The sequence below is a fragment of the Thunnus maccoyii genome, chromosome 7 (assembly GCF_910596095.1).
Source record: "Thunnus maccoyii chromosome 7, fThuMac1.1, whole genome shotgun sequence".
In the NCBI taxonomy this organism is placed as follows: Eukaryota; Metazoa; Chordata; class Actinopteri; order Scombriformes; family Scombridae; genus Thunnus; species Thunnus maccoyii.
Genome location: NC_056539.1, coordinates 1,919,466 through 1,941,068, shown reverse-complemented (window position 1 = coordinate 1,941,068; position 21,603 = coordinate 1,919,466). Strand labels below are relative to the sequence as shown.

Below are 21,603 nucleotides of genomic sequence, written 5' to 3'. Positions count from 1 at the left end.
TTGCTTGTTTGTCTAAAAAAAAATATCTCAGAAGCTAAACGTTGCTGGATAGTTTCCTCTTTCCTGTCAAGTTGATAACTAGAGTTTTTAGTTTTGCTATGCTGCTCGACATAATGAGCTCAGGATTTATCAGGACAGCTGCTTTACTCCAAACAGTTTCAACCTGGACTGTGTGTGTAACAGCTGACCTATTGGATGTGTAGAAGAACACAGAACATTCATTAACATTAGATCCTGACTGATCCTGTCGGCATGTTGGGAGATTTAAATAATTAATGAAGTTACACTGCTGCTGTGCCTCGTGTGTAAATGCGCTCCCAATGGAGAGATGCAGCTGCGGGGAGATCGCTGCATATAACTTTATATTTGTTATATACAGTAAGATAAGTGTAGAGCGGGGAAGTGAGATCTGATCACAAGTGGTCACTCAAGACGCATGTGGAGACACATGTTAATGCCAGGTGTAAACGAGGCCACTGAAAGTTTTGACCTCTATTTTCTTGTCACTGAATGCATAACGTAATAGGAGAGTCTCCCAGAAATTGATGGATGTAGATGAGGAGTGTCTATGTAGCACAGCAACTACTGGTATAACGGTGTAACAGTTAAGTTTACCAAAGAACAAGCCTCTATTTGTCACACTGATGTTAGGCTTTAACTGTACCAAAAAGTTTGGATGAGCCCCCATTTATCACAAACTGGCTCAGAGTCAGACAGCCACAAGAGGCAATGATTGAAGTCCAAGCAGATTGTGAGCATTTGGATGCTTGTTTCTAATTTAATTGACAAGAAGCGAAACTCTTGTTTTTTAAAAATAATTCATTGTGGTCGTCACCCTATGCTGATGCTCTGTTGAGGTTTATAAATCTACTTTCAAAAACATTTGATGTAGTTTATGATCTTCAGTGAAGACACATTTCACATGACTACATTTATTGCTGTTTTGGTAAAAATTGATTGGCTTGTTAAATTGAAACAGATTGATGTATCAAGATTTCTTTAACAACTTAATATCAGTGAAGTCTGTAGATGATCTGACTATGTTTGAGGACAATTAGCCCAGTGGTTTCTGATGAGATGTTGAAAATATAATTTTGAGAAAATTGAGAAAAAATCGTAAAAATTTGACATTTTTAGAGCAGAAGACCCGATGCAGATGACTCTAGGCCAAACCATTTTGGAGATCATTGCGAAAACGTAAATTTGATTATTACAGCATCACCTTGAGGTCAGTATGTGTCATTATTTATGCCTGAGTAGTGGGTGGAATTTGCAATCCACCTGCCAATTTTGATGTTTCTAGGTCTTTTAGCAGAGAAAAATAATAGCAAGAGGAAATTTTCACAAGGTCACAGTAGGCAACCTTCGACTTAATATGACCTCAGTAAGCACTTGAAAACATACCACATGCATGAATTGCTACATTGTTGGCAAGTAGGACTTGGCCACCTGGGTATTGTAATCCTGGGCTTTGTATCCACAGAGAAGGTGACTTACTGACTGCACCACTGGGGAGACATGGTTTCCACACACCTTCTCACAACTTGACACAATGACATGACATGTGCAAAATGGATATTTTTGTCTTTTTAAATGTAAAATGCATACAACAGTCAAAATGTTGGTGATTGAATTCTGAAAAAAATCACACATCATTCTGCTGGTTTCAGGTGTGTTGTCAAATATTTTGGTTAAGTTTGATCAAACATTTGGCGAAATAGGAAATGATGTGCATACAGTACTAATTACAGTCAGACACAGAATGTCACTGCGGACTCATGGTTTGATATATCTGAACACCATTTGAAACGTGATATCTAGGATCCAAAGAATGTCAATCATGGTAGCACATGAATGAAGACTTGTGGAGATATAGATGTTAATTGATTTTGTTCAGATTTCTGAACTGATTATAGGTTGCAGTGAGACAAACTTTTGTGTTGAAAAAATGTCAGCTCTGTAGGACGTATGGTGAAATTTAAATGATTTTTGGAAGTTTTGACTGCAAAATTGATGAAAATGCTTATAACAAACAAACAATAAGAAACCACCCCCCTTTTCACCAGTCATGACCGAACTTTATACAATGAATTGTACATGACAGTAGAACATGTGGAAAAAATTTCAATCAAATCAGCATAGCTAATCATGAGATATAAACTTTTGTATTTGTGGTGCCCCCTAGTGGCAGAATATCCCAGGGCTGCGCAGCCAATTTTGATTTATGAGTGTTTATGTAAAATTGAACTTAAAGACACAGGTTTAAAAATATGTAATTTCAAAAGCACGTGGAATATCAAAAACCTGAAAATCCTCCAAATTTGATGCTGATTGGTCAAAATTTGTAGGAGGAGTAACGAAAAAAACAGATTTGGACCTAATTCAAAATGGCGGAAATTCTATCAAGGAACAAATGGGAGTGGCTTATATGGATATATTCCTCTGGACCCACAGCATCCAGGAAATCATTTTGACTTACGGGACTTACAGTTCAAAGTTGTAGGCTAAAACATAAAGTTTGTTGTGTGTGTGTATATATATATATATATATAAATTTATATTATGCATATTATATATATATATATATTTTAGTTTGGGTTTTTTTGTTTGCTGTTTTGTTTTTTTTTTGCTTTTTTGTTTTTTTGTTAGAGAAGTGGGTGAGATTTCCAACATATCTGCCAAGCTTTAGAACTATAGCTGTTTCTGAGACCCAGATACTTTTAGGGCACAAGAAGAAGAAAAATAATCCTAATAGATACAACAGGTTTCCAGCAGTGATAACTATGTGAGTTAGTTAGGTCAGTAATGAATGCGGTGTGTGTGATGCATGCAAACAAAACACAAAACCTGAACTGAACTGGTTTCTCGAAAGCCTGGGAGGAAGAGAAGAGAAAGAGATTAACGATGAAGCCTAGGCTAAACTACTCAGGTACAGATAGTTTCCTGATGTCCTCTCCAACTCTGCCTATTTAATTGGTTCCTGAGCCAAGAAGCCAAACCAGTTACACAAGCAGAAGGCAGAGAGGAAGGGAAGTCACAAATACAAGGTAGTCTTTTAAACAGATACTGTGATCAGCCTTTTCTGCAGTAGTTGCCTTCTGTATGTCCACAGGACAGGTACATGAAAGAGGAGACACTGCTCATCTTCATTACATCACCTCACACGTTTAAATGTTTGACCAAATTGTAAAACACTTCTGTCCTGCATTTAACTATTTACATGTGTGTGGATCCATATTTTTCTTCTTTCCACCTCAGAACCGATGTCCTAAACCACACAGCACAGATGGAGTCTTTTCTTTATTTACCTCAGTAGAAAAAGTTCATTGTTGTCAGTCCCTGTTGTTTTCTGGACCTACTCTCCTTCACATCATGCTTTGTCAGAGAAGTGATAGTGATCTGTTTCATCCATGCAGTGTTTAGAACTGAGAAATAAATGTGGAGTGGAAAAATGACCATGACTGAGCAATGAGTCAAGCTTTAGCTAAAGTCACTGGCATTGTCAACATTTTTGTGATTGCTTCAAACTTAAAGGCCCTCCTCTGCCTTCACATGCAGGATGTGTAATGTTAGTATCAACAGTGGCTTTATCTTTAGCTTACTGCAGCAAATTAATGGTGCAGGAAAGAAAGCAATTAGGCCTCTGCTGTGACAGTCTCCTGGTAAATACTGATAAATAAGACAGTACTATGCACAGTTGGATTCTCCTGTCACCACCACTACGTTCATGTAGCAGAAACATTTAAATATATACAGGCATTGATGTTTTACACATAAACTACCGTAAATCTGGTGATATTTGCTCACAACAGACATTAATTTCTTATATTGACTTCTGAGCACACAGGTCTATTGTGTGTCTCATGGGATTTGTGTAGTATGGAGAGGCTTTTAGAAACCATTTTCCAATTTATGATTGTAGTATTCCCTCAGTCTTCCATTCTCCTACCTGTCCATCTGTCTGTGTGTCTGTGTGTCTGCCTAGTCCCACCTCATGTCATCTCTCCATCAGGGCAGCCTCCTCACCAAACCTCGTTGCAAGCCGTTTCCAGATGCCACCCCAGTATCTGACTGTGCGGTATGTCCCAGCCATTCTCAAAGGAGGGGTGTCTCACTACAATCAGGCTTCACCCCTCCCCGCCGCTCTGCTTGCTGCCATCAGTCCTGGTCTCTTCCTTTCCAAATCTACATGTCTGTCCTTTTTGTCTCTTCGGGGATGGATGGATTTCAGTGTCTAATGAAGTGTGCATTCAAACCTGTGGGAGCTACGGCTCCCACGACATAGAGCTTGACTGTTACAGTTAATAGTAACTACCAGGTGTAGATGGATTTAGTTACACTTGGGCAAAGGTTGAGTATTTTGAGGTTCAGGCCTGAGTCAAGCTCCTTTTGTAATTTCTTTTTCCTTCTTGACTTTCAACAAGCTGTCTGTCTCCGTGCTTGCTGGTTTGGGTGTCGTTGGTATCTCTGCTTGTGATTCGCTAAGTGCCCGTGCCATTTCTTTGATAATCTTACAGTGTTTCCCTCTTGCATCTTTAATAGCTCGGGGATTGACTGGAGCCAGAACTTTCTCCCAGGGCTTTTTCCACTGTCAGCTTCATATCGCTTTGGTTTTAAAGGGTCAGTCATTCAAAAAACGCGGGTCTGAAAACTGCTGTTGCTCTGCCAGCTGTAGAGGATCGTATTAACAGACTGGACAATTGGATTGGATTTTCTGGCTCTGAATCTGTGTAATTCATATTTATTTTAATAACTGCATATGTGCAAAGAGTTCCCCAAGGTTCCATTGTTGGGCCTCATCTGTTCAAACTTGACACGCTCCCACTAACTTAAAGTAGGCCACACAATTGTATCTATGCCATAATATGTGCAGAAGGTACTAAACTTAACATAGCTGTAGTTTCAATCAGTGATTGGAAGAGAAGAAAGATTAAAAGTCAGTGCTCACCTTGAACCCCTTTCACTTAGTCAGAAATCCTAGTCGTTAACACATAAAGACCTATCACCTTTAAAATATGGTGAAAACTGAAGGACGTATGACTGAGAAATCTCAATTTTTATTTCTATAGCGCCATATCACAACAAAAGTCATGCATAAAAATAACCAATCTGACAAGGGCAACAGACCCACACGGCTATATGGGCCAGCTGATTAACTGTAGCTTTAATGTCAATACACACATTGCAGTCAGCTTACCAGCATGTTACACTGCAGCATCTCAAAATAATAAATGATCTGTCTTACTGGTTAGTAGATGAACTTCACCTTTTCCCAATATCGGCCAGATTAACGTGGCTGTTAAACACAAAACATCCAAACAGTTATAATGCAGAAAAAGAACCTTGTACAAGCATGATTGCACGGCTCTTTAAGAGTTGTGGAGGAAGGCTGGATGTTTTTATCTGGTGTCACAACAAGGTCAGAATATTTCCACAATGCGGTAACCTTCCCTAAATCACTGGCGATGTTAAGAAGTTCCTCTTTTGGAAGTTTTTGCTTTATTTCATCTATTACCGACCACTTGCTCGCCAAGCTACTGCAACGCAGCGGCTATGCTCTGTTTCTCGTCCCACTTCCCAGCCGGCATTGCATATCTACTTGCAACACATGACACACATCATCACAGGTGATCGGCAGAGAAAGAAAGAGATCACTTTCTTATTCAGTTAGATCTGAAATTAATTTAGTTTTTGCTAAAAAAAAAAAAAATAAAAATAAAAAAAAAAAGCCTGAATTGAATGTGACCCGTTGTCGGGACCTGACGGGTACAGGTCCGGTTGCTGACCTGAAGTCCACACAACACCTTTTGTAGGCTGGAATACTATTTTGGTGCCTTCATATGACTGTCCAGAAACACTCAGCTGCAGCTCATTTACAACTCTGCCACCAGAGTTCTGTAAGCAACACATTATTACCGGCCTCAAATCACTGCACCAGCTACCAGTGTGTCAAAGGACCGATTTTAAAACACTATTATTAAATACTACTATTACTATATATACTGTGTATATATATATATATATCACATCATAGACATAATGATATAGTGTTTGCATGTTTATAAAATACATGTTGAATTATTTGTTTTCCAGGACATGAGTATGCAGAGGTACAACCTCGAAGTAAAACCATTTTTAATTTTCCCGTCATGACTAATCTTGTGCTTTTTTCCAATCAACTTGCTTTGCGTATTTTCTTCCTCTTGGATGACCCCAATGATTACAGCTTTTCCCGTCTACGTAGCCACTGTCATTAATTGAAGTTCCACTGAGCCAGGCTGACAGGAGACGAGCCGCAGCCCTGCGACTCAACCTAACAATTTTCTCTTGTCAAAGTTACACGGGGTGTTTAATTAGCTAGAACATGAACCGTTTGGGATTACAGGTTAGGGAATAATAAATGTAAGCTTGATAGTCAAGAGGACACACATAGGAAAATTTTGTGCCTCCGAGCTAAAGAGCCTGCTATCTATGGAGTCATAGATAGCAGGCTAAGAGGTCACACTTAATTTGTCTGCCAGACTGCAGGAACACCAGTGGGGAGAGAAAAGTTAATGTTCATCTTTTTCATTCGTCTGTACCAAAAGAATATTTCTCTTATCTCTGCGGAGTGGATGGTGATGAAAGTCGCCTACCCTTTTGCTAGTGTTACAACAGTCTGGACAAGTGCTGAGGCAGGAAAAGGTGTGAGACACTGACACATGGATGAAAGTTTCTGCTGGATAAAGAGAGCTTTTTTTTTTTCCTCGCCTCTTTGATTTGATAAAGCCTATTTGTATATGTTCCAGGCAAATGGTCCAGATGAAAGTAAATGCAGGAGTAGCATTTAGCTCTCCCTGTAAACTCTTACTGCGCTGTAATTAACTGTGCGCTGTAGCCTCGCGGTGAAGCCATTTGCATTTGTAATGAATGCTTTTGTCAGTCCCCTTTTGATGTTTGAATTTAATTAAATAAGATACTATTATGAATCCGATTGATATCAAAGTTGCTTACAAAAGGCTCTCACCAAGGAGTAATGGGAGTAACAGGAGCAGCAGGGCCTTAAGGTGCACAGCAAAAAGCAGGTGAGGCAGGGAGCAGCTGTAACGGCAGGGTGTTCCTCTTCAAATGCAAAACAGGTTCATTAATGGATGATTACACAGATAACCGTTCAGGGAAAGCCTCATCTGCCAGTTTCTGTTGATTTTCCAGAGCGCTTGATGTAATGAAAATGATCAGACTTGAGTTGGAGTCAGAGCATCCCCTGCAGCTGAGAAAATCCATGTTAGTTGTGGCTTCTTTTGCCCCGGAGACAAACTGTGATTATCAGCTAGTCATGCTGTGCTACTAACAACTGTGTCCACCCCTCTGTTTTAGCTTTCCATGCTCTTCACTGAGGAATGTGATAAGGTACGGGACCTGATGCACGTTCACTCCTTCAGCTACGACTTCCACCTGCGAGTAGTTCACCAGTACTTAGTTGGCTGCCACATGACGCTGCGCCAGGGCTACCAGCTCACTGACTTCTTGGATGACTTCATCTCCCATCATCCAGATATTCCCAAGTTTGGCCGCAACCACGTCTTTCAAGGTGACTTGGGTGTAAATTCATATTTTATATCAGTACATGATCAATTTTGGGCATGCACACAAGTTCTAGAGGAACTGCCCTACAACTTTAGTTTCGCTGGACATCTAGAATGACCAGCAGTGGGCACATTCACTAAAGGTATGCTCTGGAAAGAGAAAACTGTATTATCCAAACAACTACATCTTAAAGGACAGGTTCACAGTTTTTCAAGTCTGTCTTAAAACAATAGTAAGGTGTCTAAATCAACATCGAAACAGGGTTTCCTTGCCATCATCATTCCCCCTGTTCATACTGACCATTAGAAGATCCCTTCATAATGCACTTACAATGTAAGTGATGGAGGACAAAATCCACAGTCCTCCTTCTGTGCAAAAATGTATTTAAAAGTTTATCTGAAGCTAATATGAAGCTTCAGCGTCCAAATGAGTCAGATCAAGTAGATAAATTTCAACGTTACAGTCTTTTTAATGCCAAAGTCCCTCTTTTTGTTTCTATACTTCCACCACAGCTCAACAGGGAAACACTGTCCGAGGAAACACAAAGAGGGAATTTGATGCTAAAAAGACTGTAAATGTGTCAGATATCCACTTGATATGACAAACTCAGACTGCTGAAGCCTCATATAAGCTTCACATCAATCTTTTAATGGCCAGTATGAACAGGAGGAATGATTACAGTGAGGAAAAATTGTGAACCTGTCCTTTAATACTATGTGATTAAGTGAGCCTAATTCACAAACAAGGTGCAACCACAACTTCCCTAAGTAATTGTTTTGCTCAATGTTATGAATAAATTTGTCCGTTCAACATGGCTGCTATTCTTGCAAGATACAGATATATAGTCAGCAGTGAGTAAGGTAACCAAGGACATACATTCATCTCAGATTTTCAGATCTGCTCCCTTCATGTCACCATGAAGAGGATACTTGTCTGTGCAGTGGCTTTGTCAAAGATTCATTTGCAACCACCACATGGTTTGTGTAGATCTCTTTGTGTTCTTGAAAAAAGAAGAAACTGCTCTGCTGCCTTGGCCCTATCAACTGAAGTGTTCAAATTATGCAATCAGCTTTTGTAATCTAACAGAATCTGGAATACTGGACACAGACTGAACAGGATGTTGCTTTTAACCTGTGACTACGTTGCCATGTTCCTGATTTAGGAGTAAGATTTGGTTTGGAACTGGTTTATTACAACCTGGGTTTATTTTTATAGCCCTGGCCATCAGCCAATATACTCTGGAAAGTAATAGCTGAGATGTGGGAACACAGTGGCATCGCTAATAGTAGGTCCAGCAGTCAAGAAACACAAGCAGTCAGAAGATCTAAACCACTTGATCTGGAAGTCAAACTGAAAGTGAGTGCAGCTGAAATGTCAGTAAATATACCTCACTGCACAAGAAAACCTACCAGAATGCTCACAACTACGAACAAAGTTGAAGCAGAAAGTGAGTCTAAACTGTGAAGGACAGTTTGGGTAATAAGCACTAATCCTGGTGAGCAAAATCTTACCCTAACATAGATGATAGAATTGAGGGGCAGAACTATGAAAATAACATCCAACTTGTAATAAACCACAGAGTAACTACACCCAGAGTAACAATCCTACTTCACTGCCATGTAGTGGTTGCTACACACTCTCTCTCACAATATACAGTTGCTGGACACTTAATCACTACTGGGTCCACACGTGAACCTCCTTTAGCTGCAATCATGGGAGAGGTCAGAGGTTTGATTGACTTCTACCTTTCAACCTATAGAGACCAGTGCAGCAGAGTTTTTCCTCCATACAAGATTTGGTGCAAAAATGCTTTTCAACTGACCTTTAAAAGACCTTTCATGGCTGTTCCACATCCAAGCTTAGTTATACCACAAACAACACTGAAACTGTCTCTGGCAAAAAGTAGAATCCGCACACTATTCTCTGCCCCCGCTATGTCTTATTTATTAATTTATTCACTGTTGCTGTGCAACATTTTGATCAATCGGATCTTCTGCAGACACAAACATCACATTATACACATGTCTCAACATGATGGCAAGTGATCGATCTGCAGAAGACAGTGAAGTGATCATTGAGAACAGGTGTCACAATTGGAATACAACAGAACAGAGAGACAGGACCCTTCCACAAATACAATAAAATATATAAATGAAAGGGAAAAGAATTAATACATTTATACAAAAATGAATAAATAAGAAAATAATAATAAAACTAGAAATACCACCTAGTGGTTGTATGCCTTCGCCAACCAGTCGAGTTGCAGTTTACATTCCATGTCTGTCCATATAATATTTATCATGAGGACTTTGAGGGAATTTAATAAAAGGTATTAAGTGTATTTTCCTTGTATGTGTTTACATGCTTGGCCAATAAAGCTGATTCTGACAGAACACAAAGTTGTAGCCATGATAGTAGACAATGATTCAGATATGGATGTTGCTGCAAAGAAGCTACAAATCGTAAAACGTGGATGCTTCACACACATCTTCAACCAGGCAGCGCAGAAGATCTAAACAATCACCACAGTTACAAGGTGGGAACCAAGATGAGTGTCACAAATTCAGTATCAGACCAAATGTGAAATCAACAGAAGGGGTTCTGTTCCTGAGTTATGACGTTGAATAATGGCCAGAAAAATGTTTTTGCAGAACATTATGATGTCACAGTGACCTTGACCTTTGACCACCAAATTCTGATCAGTTTATCCTTGAGTCCAAGTGGATGTTTGTGCCAAATTTGAAGAAATTCCCTCAAGGCCAAAAAACATAATGCCTCTGGCCACAGCTGTCACCAGCGCAAAGGCATAACAATAGAAATTTTAAATATATATTTTTAGAGAAGTTTTTTGTTTTTTAAATAATAGTTTACCAAAAAGGTTTCACATTCTAAATTGAGAACTTTTCAGCATAATGTGTCAAGATAGTATAAATGTAAAAAAGCCTCTCTCCTCAATAAGATATTATTGATGTCATCCCGTCTTCTAGTTCAGTTCAGTTCTTTTTTGTTCCACAAGAAGAAATTCTTTTATAAGCAAAGCAGCGTAAAAACACAAATACCCGAAACAAACACAATAAAAACACAGTAAGACAATTAAAAGTGCTGCTGCTATGCACGGAATTCAAAATAAAGGATGATAAAAAAGTAAAATGCTAAGCTGTGTGAGGAACCAAGAGGCACTTTATAATGATTTAGAATGAATACACTTGGACATGCTCTATGCCATTGTGTTCAGGCAAATGGGCTGCCAGTGGCTTTTTGAGCTCATTTGTATGCGCACTGCCTCTGTGCAATGCTGTGGTTTTCAAACATAAGCTGGTCATCATTGGCTTTTCATGTGTGACTATATGACATTGTTTGTGTTACAGGTGATTATTCCTGTCATCTTTAAATACTCTGTTGGTGGACTAATGTCACTTTTACATGTAACTGCTTTAAGTTAGTGAATTTGAGCTATCACCTGCACTGTACATCAAGCATCTCCTCCAGCCGGTCTTCCTCTCTCTACTGCTCACTGTCAGCAAAAAGAGAATTTCATTAAAAAATCTTTAGAGAAAATCTTTCAAATTGCTTCACTGCACAGAAAAGAGATGAGTTAAATCCTAACTGCGAGATTCATTTTCCTCTTTGCATTAGGTGTCATTGAAGAGATAACAGATAGATACAGTATTTGGGCTTTAAGCCTCTGTGGGTGGGCAGGAAGAACTGGGATATACTGTGATTATCTTTCTGAGAGTCTCTGATCCTTGTACATCAGGGAGCTTTTCCATCTCCACTGGGATGATAACTGCTCACCAGCTCTACAATTACATCACTGACCACGCCAGCACTTACGGCATGAAGCCCCTCCGCATGTCTAAGGCTGCAGTCACCACTGACAACAAGAAAGGGACGTCTGACCTGCATGAGTACGCACTTGTGGCTCTGTGGAATAGGTAAAAAATACTTCTGAAGAACACAATAGAATTCTTCTTGCATCAAATGCTTTATTTGAACTTTTCCTTTCCTTTTTTCTGCCTTGCTTTAGTTCGGGCTCTTACAAGGATCTGGAGGGCCTGCACCACCATGATGACTTTGATGTGTCCCTGGTGGTGTGCCATAATGCCGCTCCATTTGAGGAGCAGTCAGACGGGGAGAGGCATTTGCTGAGGTAAGGAGGACTACATTAAAGACTGCATCAAGTGTAAAATAATAATAAGCTAACTGGTGAGAGCAGAGTGCAGCACTACTGTTATGCCGTGGCTCTCACCACAGGTCAAATCAGTTTTATTCATATCGCACCCAAATCACAACAGAAATTATTTCAGGGCACTTTTCACATAGAGCAGGTCTAGACCATACTCTTTAAGTACAGTCTAGAGACTCAACATTCCCCTGTGAGCAGCACTTGGTGACAGCAGCAAGGAAAAGCTCCACTTTAACAGGAAGAAACCTCTAGCAGAACCAGACTCTAGGTGGGCAGCCATCTGCCTTGACCAGTTGGGTTGAGAGAGAAAAGAGGGAGGGGGAGAGGGGAGAGAGACACAGAGAAGCACAGCAACAACAGTACAAACAATAACAACAACAATAATCATAGAAATATGACTAATAATAATGATAGTGGTAGTAGTGGTCATCAAGCTGGACCAAGGGGACAGCAGGCAGTCTGCATCCGAAGGTCATCTGCTAGATGATAAAGCACAAAACTAAGGGGAAGATGCCAAGTTAGTAACATGCATTAATGGTACATAAATGCATACAGATGGAGAGGAAGAGGAAGAGAGAGGAGCTGAGTGCACCATGGGAAGTCACCCAACAGTCTAGGCCTATAGCAGCATAACTAGGAGCTGGTCCAAGGCAAGCCTGGTTGGCCCTAACTATAAGCTTTATCAAAAAGGAAAGTTTTAAACTGAAGGCTCTGCTTCTCATTATACATTTGGAGTAAGTAAGCCTGCATTCTGGGAGAGAAGTGTTCTAGTGGGATAATAGGGTACTATGAGCTCTTTAAGATTTGATGGTGCCTGACCATTAAGGGCTTTGTAGGTGAGAAGGATTTTAAATTATATTCTGGATTTTACTGGAAGCCAATGCAGCGAAGCTAAAATGGGAGATATATGATCTCTTTTTCTAGTTTTTGTCAGTACACTTGCAGCTGCATTCTGGACCAGCTGGAGAGTCTTTAGAGACTTGTTAGGGGAGCTTGATAATAAGAAATTGTAATAATCCAGCCTGGAAGTAACAAATGCGTGGACTAGTTTTCCTGCATCTTTTTGAGACAGGATGTGCCTGTTTTTTGCAATGTAACGCAAGTGAAAAAAGGCAGCACTTGAAATTTGTTTTATGTGGGAGTTGAAGGACATGTCCTGATCAAAAATAAACCAGATTCCTTAGGGTGGTGCAGGAGGCCAGGGTAATGCCATCTAGAGTAGCTATATCATTAGATCATGTGTTTCTAAGGTGTTTAGGGCCAAACAGTGAGTGGGTTCAATTACACTCTGAGAAATTCCGGGAATGACTCTTTAGTTCTGTTTTTATAATCATTTACTGTGTATTTTTCAAATTGTCAGCACCCAGTTGTTTTGCTCAGCGCTGAAAAAATGAGTTGATTAGTCCATTTGTTAATTGACAGAAAATTAAGACACATAATAAGCAAGATGTCAAAGATTTGCTGGTTCCAGCTTCTCACTTGTGATTACTTAGTGTTTTTCTCAGACCAAACAAGCAATTAGAATACATCACTGTAGATAGTTTTTTTCAAAACTTAGTTGGCTGAATGATCAATTAATTTAAATAAATACTGACTTGACAATGAAAATAATTATTAATAGCAGCGCCAGGTTTGTTGTTGATATTAATTCTGCTAAGTGATTGTGCTAAGTATATCTTTTTTATTTTATAATACAAAATAATATTAAAAATTAGCTGATATAATGTTCTTATCACATACATACTGTATAGATATCAGCATATTTTTCAGCCAATAAGTAACAAGAAACAGTGATACAGAAATACCAAAGATATGTTAAATGTAAGTGAGAAACTTTTTGTTTGTCCATGAATATACAAGATCGATATCGACCAATGTATTGCCATCGCATTTTTTAAGACGCTGAAATATTGTTGAAACAATCAGTATAGACTTCAAAAATCCAATATTAGTCAGGATATATTCTACAATAATAAAAGTTTTAATTCATAAGAAATGAAACACATCTTTGTTCAGTTCAGTACACTCAGGGCCTTTCCTATAACAGACTCACCTGGTCTGGTGTGACCATTAGCTTATGGTGGCTAATGTTCGCAAACTTAAAATAGACATTGCTGTCTAAGTGACATCAGTCTGCTGCCTCTACTTCTGCCTCTGTTACACTACGTTTCAGCGTTTTATCACAAAAGTAAAATAAGAAATAAACACGCCAACCTCATCAAGAGACATCCTTGTTTCCTGCTTGTGGTCTCAATCATGCCAACTCATGATGTCACTATCAAGAAAAGTGGAGGGAAATTAAGTTCCATTGTTCTATAATGACCACCTGAGCCACAGTGACATAGTCTTGCTTTAAATGAATGCTAGATAGTTAGGATAGCCAGTCATGACAAATGAATTTTCATGTATTTATTTATCCTTCCTCTGTATCTGTCTGTACAAGGCCGGCCCATTAGTCGGTTTGGCTCTAATCCTGCAATTGAAATGAATGTTCTTCTAAACTCTCATATACCTGTATGTGTAGGTTACGCTTCTATGTGATCATGACCAGTCAGAGAGAGCTCTTCCCCCGCCTCACTGCAGACATGCGGCGTTTCAAGAAGCTTCCTCAGATCCACCGTGACCCCACTGAGCTGGGTGGCCGTCTCCCTCCAGATCGAGCGGAGGCCGGCGGGTCGCGCGGCACTGAGCACGACCTCTGGGAGGAAACACCATCTGAAGCTGCAGCTGCTTCAGCCCCGAGCGACGGAAATGAGTTTTACCCTCTGGTGGGGGTGGCGGGGGGTGGAGCAGAGGCTCAGGGGCTGCTCTACCCCTCCCCTCTTTTCCCTCTGCTCAACAACGAGGTGGCGACAGCCCGCAGACAGATCCAGGTGAGCGTGGAGCAGGCCATGGGTCACTGCCGCAGGGATAACCTGTGGAGGAGGCTGTTCCATGGGGAGCACCTGGCCCTGGACAAGCTGAAGCTCACCAAGCTGTCGTTCAGCGAGCTGGAGGAGCTGCTGGAGGCTGTGCAGAGCCGCTCAGTGGGGGAGATCGACCCACAACTGGTAAGTCTCCCACTTTAACCCACCTGCCAAAATTAACCTTTGGGTGTACCTTTCAAGGCCTGGTCAATTGTTGGAGAATATTTAAAGAGTAATCGTGGTTTATTATAAAATGGGTCTTATTTTTGTATTTCTGGTCATCATTCCTGTTGGTTATAAAAACATTGTAGTCACCAAGTTTATCGCTCGGATCTGGGAACACAATGAGATCAGACAACTTTGACCTACTGTACTTGGCTTCAGAGGTGGGACTCACTCAAGTCACTAGTAAGTCTCAAGTCTTGAGCAAGTCAGGACCAATTCCCAAACTTTGTGTTTCAAGTCCTAAACAAGTCATTATCGGTCTCTCTGTTGGTCAGCACTGCCAGTTACAGTACATCTTTCCCTCCTGATGTGCCACGTGATTGGCACCTGCCTGATTGATTAAAAGTACATCCGTTGCACTCGCTGCACACATTTTAATAATATATCTTTTAATCTTGTGGCTTGTGGATGTTATCAAGTCATTCGAAGTCCAAAAGTCCAAGTAAGGTTACATTAAGTTAATGGTGTTACAATCAAAGTGGAGTTGCAAGTTTATCAAGTTGAGTTTGAAGTTAGATTTGTGAATCAAGTCCTCACCTCGCAGTTCAAACATGTAGAAAACACAAGTGAATAAAGGAAAGGGCTGCAAAACAAGTGTTTCTTTTATATATTGTTGAGCTGTAACTGAACTACAGGCAGGTTGTTTTCAGTGTTGGTTTCTAATAAATAGAATACAGGTTGTTGTAATGGCACTGTGGTGTATTACAGGATTGTTTCCTGACCATGAGTCCAGCCTGGTACCAGAGTCTGATCAAAGTCCTGCTGAACCGCTTCCCTCAGAGCTGCAGACACTTTGATGACAACGGAATCCAGTATCTTGTGAGAACATGTTTTTATTTCCATTCTCTTTTCAAATGAACCCTGGATGAGCTAGTGCTAGAGCTAACCCTGGTCAAAGGTGATGTGTTAATAGTGCTTTCTGGTATTCATGGGGTAGAGACTGGACCAAGAAGAGAGGGAAGAGTTATTTAACTGTAAGAACATAGTCTGTTTAAAACTGAGAGCTCAGTGTTTCAATGGAAGGACTCTAGAGGGATTATTTTTTATCATGAAGGGGATTATTATGGAATTCTTTGCAGTTTATAAGACTCTTCATTCAATATGTAAATGAGAAAGCTGGAGATTAAAAGAATTTGCCAAATTTTTACAGATTGACAAACTGATGACCACAGTCTGAACTCACTTCTTGCAGTCATCCATTTTCTTGTCTTTGCAATCAGTTTCAGTCAACTAAAAGTTATGTTTATATGTGTAACTGTGCAGTGAATGTTTGCTACATCAGTTTGGGATTCACCCACTGGACTGTCAACAAAAGTTTTCTGAATACACTACAACCCTGATTTAATAGCTTTGTCTGGAGACTTTTCATCACGACCACTGAGACACATGGGTACTGTAGTATTTTGTGCCACTCAACATACCAAAGTACTTCAAAAAGTACATCACTACACTACTGTGTTTTAGAACTCTGGATGTACTTTCCTTCAGGAAGCCATTGGTTTCCATTCATTTCCATAAAATCTGAAATCTATCTAATCTAACACACTTGAAACTTGCTTGAGTTGTGTAATCCATCACAATTAACTTCAAGTGTTCAGTGTTGTTCGGTGCTGCAATGCTATTTCTGAGTATAAGTGACTCTAACAGTGTGGTTCATTGATGTGTTTTCAATCATTTTTGGACAACAATGGAGCTCTATGGCACAGAGGAATAAGATATATCAGACTTTGATTTTTTCAGGAGACACCCTTATTTCTGAGTTAGTGAATATTGTGATTCACAGCAGCTTTGCCCATTTTGCTACTTTTCGGTCTGTACTTAGTGTCTGTATTTTAACATTTTCACATGTGAAAAAAAACAATGTGCAAGCATTCAGTCTTTCAGCTTATGTAAAACATGGTACAGAAAATCAAAAGGCTTTGAAAAATGTCCAATACTGCATCATCTTGTTTCAGGCTGTTTTGAACCAGAAGTTCACGGACTGCTTTGTTTTGGTCTTTCTGGATACCCAAGCTGGAAAAACAGTGAGTCATTAAACGGGCATGATATACGTATTATTATATAATTATTGTTATGCCGACATCTCAGCAATGTTTTCTTCACATTTTCCTCCAGAGCCTAAAGGTTGTGTTTCGGGAGCCACTGCCATCACAGCCCCAGGCCAGCAGCAGTCCTCCTCCCCAGCTGGTGTCCATGTACCATCACCTGGAGTCTGTCATCAACACAGCCTGCTATAACCTCTGGACAGGACTGTTATAGAACTGAGCACTGTCAGTGTCAGTGCTGGACTGACCTCCAGCTCATGTCCATGTGATTATGAGCGATTTGAGAAAAGATGTTTGCCAGTATGCTGTCATTAAGCTTCCCCACAGCCACACCACTGACCTCTGACTGAGAGCACCATCGAGAACAGCATCATATTGGACAGTGATATTATTTATGCAATTCCCTTTTAGCACCCTGGACACACAAGGTAGGATTCCTCAATCATTTGTACCCGACCTGGAAAGACCTGAGACAGATCTGTCCATTAAAAGCAACAAAAAAAACAGACCCAAACTTGAAAAGACCAGCTTGACATGACTGAACGTCTCAAAGGAAATGTTACCCAATGCAGTTCAAAAATCAAAAAAAAAATTAAATGAAAGGTTTATATATCACCATTTGCTGATGCTCCCAGTTTTTTTAAGATAATGTAGAGATCTTGCATCCGTTTAAGAGCTTTTAACAGGTTCACTTTCATTGGTGGGTTTACTTCAGCATTACAGAGGTCTGATATTTCTGTCTTGAAATAGTGCAGCTTTTACATAACATTCAGAAATGTGTAAAAATCCTTTTAGTGAAGTTCACTAATGTTAGTGTCTTCAGCAACATAACACTCATAACATGTGTCCAAACAGAACATGATGAAATTTTAGATGTGGCATAATTGCATTGAAAGTCAAGGGAAAGACGTGAGTAGGCATAAACCATGGATGTATTTAAGAGAACTGGATACTGTGTTACAAGATGGTAAGTAAGTAAAGTTTATTTAATATAGCACCTTTCACAGAGCAATGTCACAAGGTGCTTTACAAGAGTAAAATTGTTAAAAAATAAGACCATAAAAATAGTAAAAAGAAACAAACAATAAAACATAGGCAACAGACCTTAAAAATACACAGTTGCAAACACAAGACAGTACAAGGTGAGACAAAGGCCAGTTTGAATAAATGAGTCTTCAGCTGTTTTTCAAGGCATCAGAGACTGCAGATCGTATCTCTATGGGAAGAGTGTTCCACAGTGCCAGAGCCACCACTTCAAAGACACCAACACCTTTTGTTTTCAGTCAAGAGCGAGGAACAACCAGTAAGCCCTGGTCAGAAGACCGAAGTGACCAAATGGTGATATAAGGATGGAGCAGATCACAGATGTACAAGGGTGCCTGACCATATAGGGCTCTATATGTGAAAACAAGAACCTTAAAATGAATCCTAAACATGATGGGAAGCCAAAGGGAATTGCAGCAGTCTACCCGGGATGATTTAAAAGAGTGAGTGATCATCTCTAGCTCAGGTTGTGATACAACAGACCTGAGTTTGGCAATGTTTCTTAAATGGAAGAGACATGTACGGGTCAACGATTTGATATGATGATCGAAGTACACAGCCTAATATATCTGTGAAATATAACACAGAGATAAGGCTGTACAGCTGAAGAAAGGCACCCAATACACTGAGCAACCTTGGAAGCTATGCTATATGAAGCAATGAAATGGACCTCAGTCTTATCTGCGTTTATCTGTAAAAAATTGTTAGCCATCCAGTCCTTAATGGCAGTCAGACAATTGTACAAAACAGTCAGTTTGTCAGTCTCATCAAGCTTAAAAGAGAGATACAGCTGAATATCATCAGCGTAACAGTGATATGAGATACCTTTTATATTAGCTAATATTATGACCTAAGGGAAGCATATACAAAGTAAATAATATAGGACCTAAGATAGAACCCTGAGGCACACCACAGGAAAGAGCAGCGGTTTCAGACATGTAAGGACCAAGTGACAGAAAAACTATCTGAGAGACAGGAGGAGAACCAGTCCAGGGCGGTTCCAGAGACACCCACCCACTGCCTAAGCCTTTCAATGAAGATGCTGTGACCTACAGTATCAAAACCTGCACTATGATCCAGCAGCACCAAAACAGAGCATTCACCCACATCAGAAAACATCATCATGTCATTGGAGACTCAGAGAAGAGCTGTTTCAGTGGAATGCTTCTGGTGGAAACCAGATTGGAATTATCTAAAATGTTGTGTGCAGTCAAGACAGCAGTGCGGTGTTTGGCAACAGCTTTCTCTGAAAATTTTTGCGATAAAAGGCAGCTTAGATGTAGGCCTAAAGTTTCTGGGGATGGATCAATCTAAATGAAAAGACAGTTCCAGGCAAGGTTGTGATGTTGTTGCACCTGAGTAGTTCCTGCCACCACAAACTACCTCAGACCAGGATGGTTGCGTCTGGAGGTTGGTCTGATAAGATGTGGAGGTAAGAACTGGGGACTTGGATCTGGCTCACGTGCGAGCCCACTTGGCACCCCGCTGGACTTTAACCAGCACCGATGGAATGACAGCACGTGGTTCCACGGCTCCCACAGCAATAGTGATGCTTGACACCATCACATGAGATAGTCCATTCTCCACAGCTACCAGGCTCTCCACTCTGGCATCAGGTTTGGTACCAGCTCCAGCACTGGTCGCTGCTAGCCATGGTGGGTGGTGGCAGAGCCCTAGACCGCGACCCGCAACAGCCAGGAGGAGGGGGACAGAGCAGAGGTCTCCTCCTCTCCAAGACAACTGGACTTGGTGACTAAAACCCTTAAAAATCTGTGTTTCTCTGTTTGCAGACTGCAGATGACAAGAGTGTCAGCACTATGAGCAGTTCATGGTTAAAAGATAAAGATAAAAAACCACCAAGATCTAAAAAGTGTCATACAGGTGTGGCTTAAAATGGATAAAAAGTCACTTTCTGACAGAGCTTCTGGCGGGCAAACAGACGCTGACGCATGTGTGAATGAGAAAAGAATGAGACTGAATGAGATTTATTCAGCTCTCCGCTGTCTTATCATGAGCATAATGCTCCCCAGCTGATGGATCAATGTCCTGGAGAACTCTGACACATATCTGATGACCTGATGGACAAGGAAACATTTAGGTTTGAATCCAGTGAAGAAGCCGTCAGCAAGTCTGACTGATTCTGATTCTCCATGTTGAAATGCAACACAACTCATTAGCAGCCAACAATTAACACTTCAGGATTTTATGTAACATAACTGCACAAGTTTCATTCTCCACAGCTTGATAAATAGGTCTGAGTTATTATTGGATCTTGTGCCTTCTGATATCCTTTTGTTAGCTATTCATACCACATCAGTGTTTTTATGAGTGCGACAGCTGAGATGTCAGTCTGCAGAGTGGGAAGGCTTTTATGTTACATTGTCAAAAGTGTCAAACTCGCTACCCACTTGAACCCCACTGCCATATCTGGTGCCCTGAAGTGCCTTTCTTAGTTTGTTTTTCCTTTTTTTTTTTATTTAACTCCCAAGTCTGTGCAGTGATACTGTATGTGTTGTTGTTTCATCGCCTCTGCAAAGATCTATGGAAACACACACTCCTGATGTTATGCAGTGAAAGTGCCTGAGTCAGTTTGGGAAAATGTAACTAAAATTGCCTTTCATAAGAAAGAAAATGAGTCATATTAACTTTGATGATTTGCATAATGGCTTGCCACATGTCATCAGCGACAAGTGTTTCCAAAGCATGTTGAGGATGATGAGTTTGGCTTGTTGTGTTCTGAAACAGTGTGGCTGGTAATCATAGCTTATTTTATATGAGGGCATAAAAGCCAGCCTGATACAGGAGTGTAACATCACCGTTAGAAACATACATTAAGGCTTGATATCCATTGAAATACCTTCATTAATGACACACTCAGCCTTAGATTTCTACACATTTTGACTGGAAGGAAACAAAAACGTGAATGTGGAGCTTCTTTGTGGATGTAAGGTAAAGAAATGTTGAGCAAAGCAGCATTCTGAGTCCTCCAAGAATTCACCCTGAATGTGAAACACTGGATATTCATCATGCAAAATGTGAAGTTTAAGAAGTTAGCCCTTAGCATTTTGACACTGTAATATAAACACTGCACTGACTCTTAACTGTATAATGTATATTATGTATATACAGGACACTTTATATAGTATGTGAAATGCTAAATAAACCAGTAGCATGAAAGACAATCTGACTCATTTTCTACATTAACACAGAGAAGAATTCAGTTCTCTGAAGATTTTAAGGTGAACACAAACATAAACTCATTTTCAGATACAGATACAAATGACTGAATATTATTATCGATATATGATTTTAGACATTTTTTGCAAGTTAAGGAGAAATCAAGATCTTTTAGTGTAATTATCACAATTTAATTTTCACAGTAAACGGTTTTATGTATACATGATAAAATAGGCTACGTAGTAAAATAAAAACAGTATATTTCATATATTACCTAGTACAATATAATCGAATACATTTAACTATATTTAAATGTATTAGATGTGGTTGCATATGTATAATTTATATCTATGATGTAAACACTTGGAACAAGTTTGAGTCAGTTTCATAGATTATATAAAATGTATCTAATAACTGATTACTGAACTCTTGACCTCTGAAAAAAATGTGTTTT

General features: G+C 39.9%; 1 protein-coding gene across 6 annotated transcripts in view; it reads left to right on the top strand.

Moving 5' to 3' along the window:
- Positions 1–21,154, top strand: part of szt2 (SZT2 subunit of KICSTOR complex) — a 113,007-nt gene extending 91,853 nt beyond the window's left edge. For 5 of the 6 annotated variants that reach the window (XM_042417808.1, XM_042417811.1, XM_042417809.1 and 2 more), the window contains 8 exons: positions 4,013–4,078; positions 7,357–7,570; positions 11,324–11,501; positions 11,594–11,716; positions 14,277–14,802; positions 15,592–15,702; positions 16,839–16,907; positions 16,999–21,154. In XM_042417808.1, the coding sequence (XP_042273742.1) occupies positions 4,013–4,078; positions 7,357–7,570; positions 11,324–11,501; positions 11,594–11,716; positions 14,277–14,802; positions 15,592–15,702; positions 16,839–16,907; positions 16,999–17,142 (1,431 nt within the window). In that variant the 3' untranslated portion in view covers positions 17,143–21,154. The remainder of the gene's footprint in view (positions 1–4,012; positions 4,079–7,356; positions 7,571–11,323; positions 11,502–11,593; positions 11,717–14,276; positions 14,803–15,591; positions 15,703–16,838; positions 16,908–16,998) is intronic. The other variant, XM_042417813.1, reaches the window with a different exon arrangement.
- Positions 21,155–21,603: the final 449 nt, after the last annotated feature.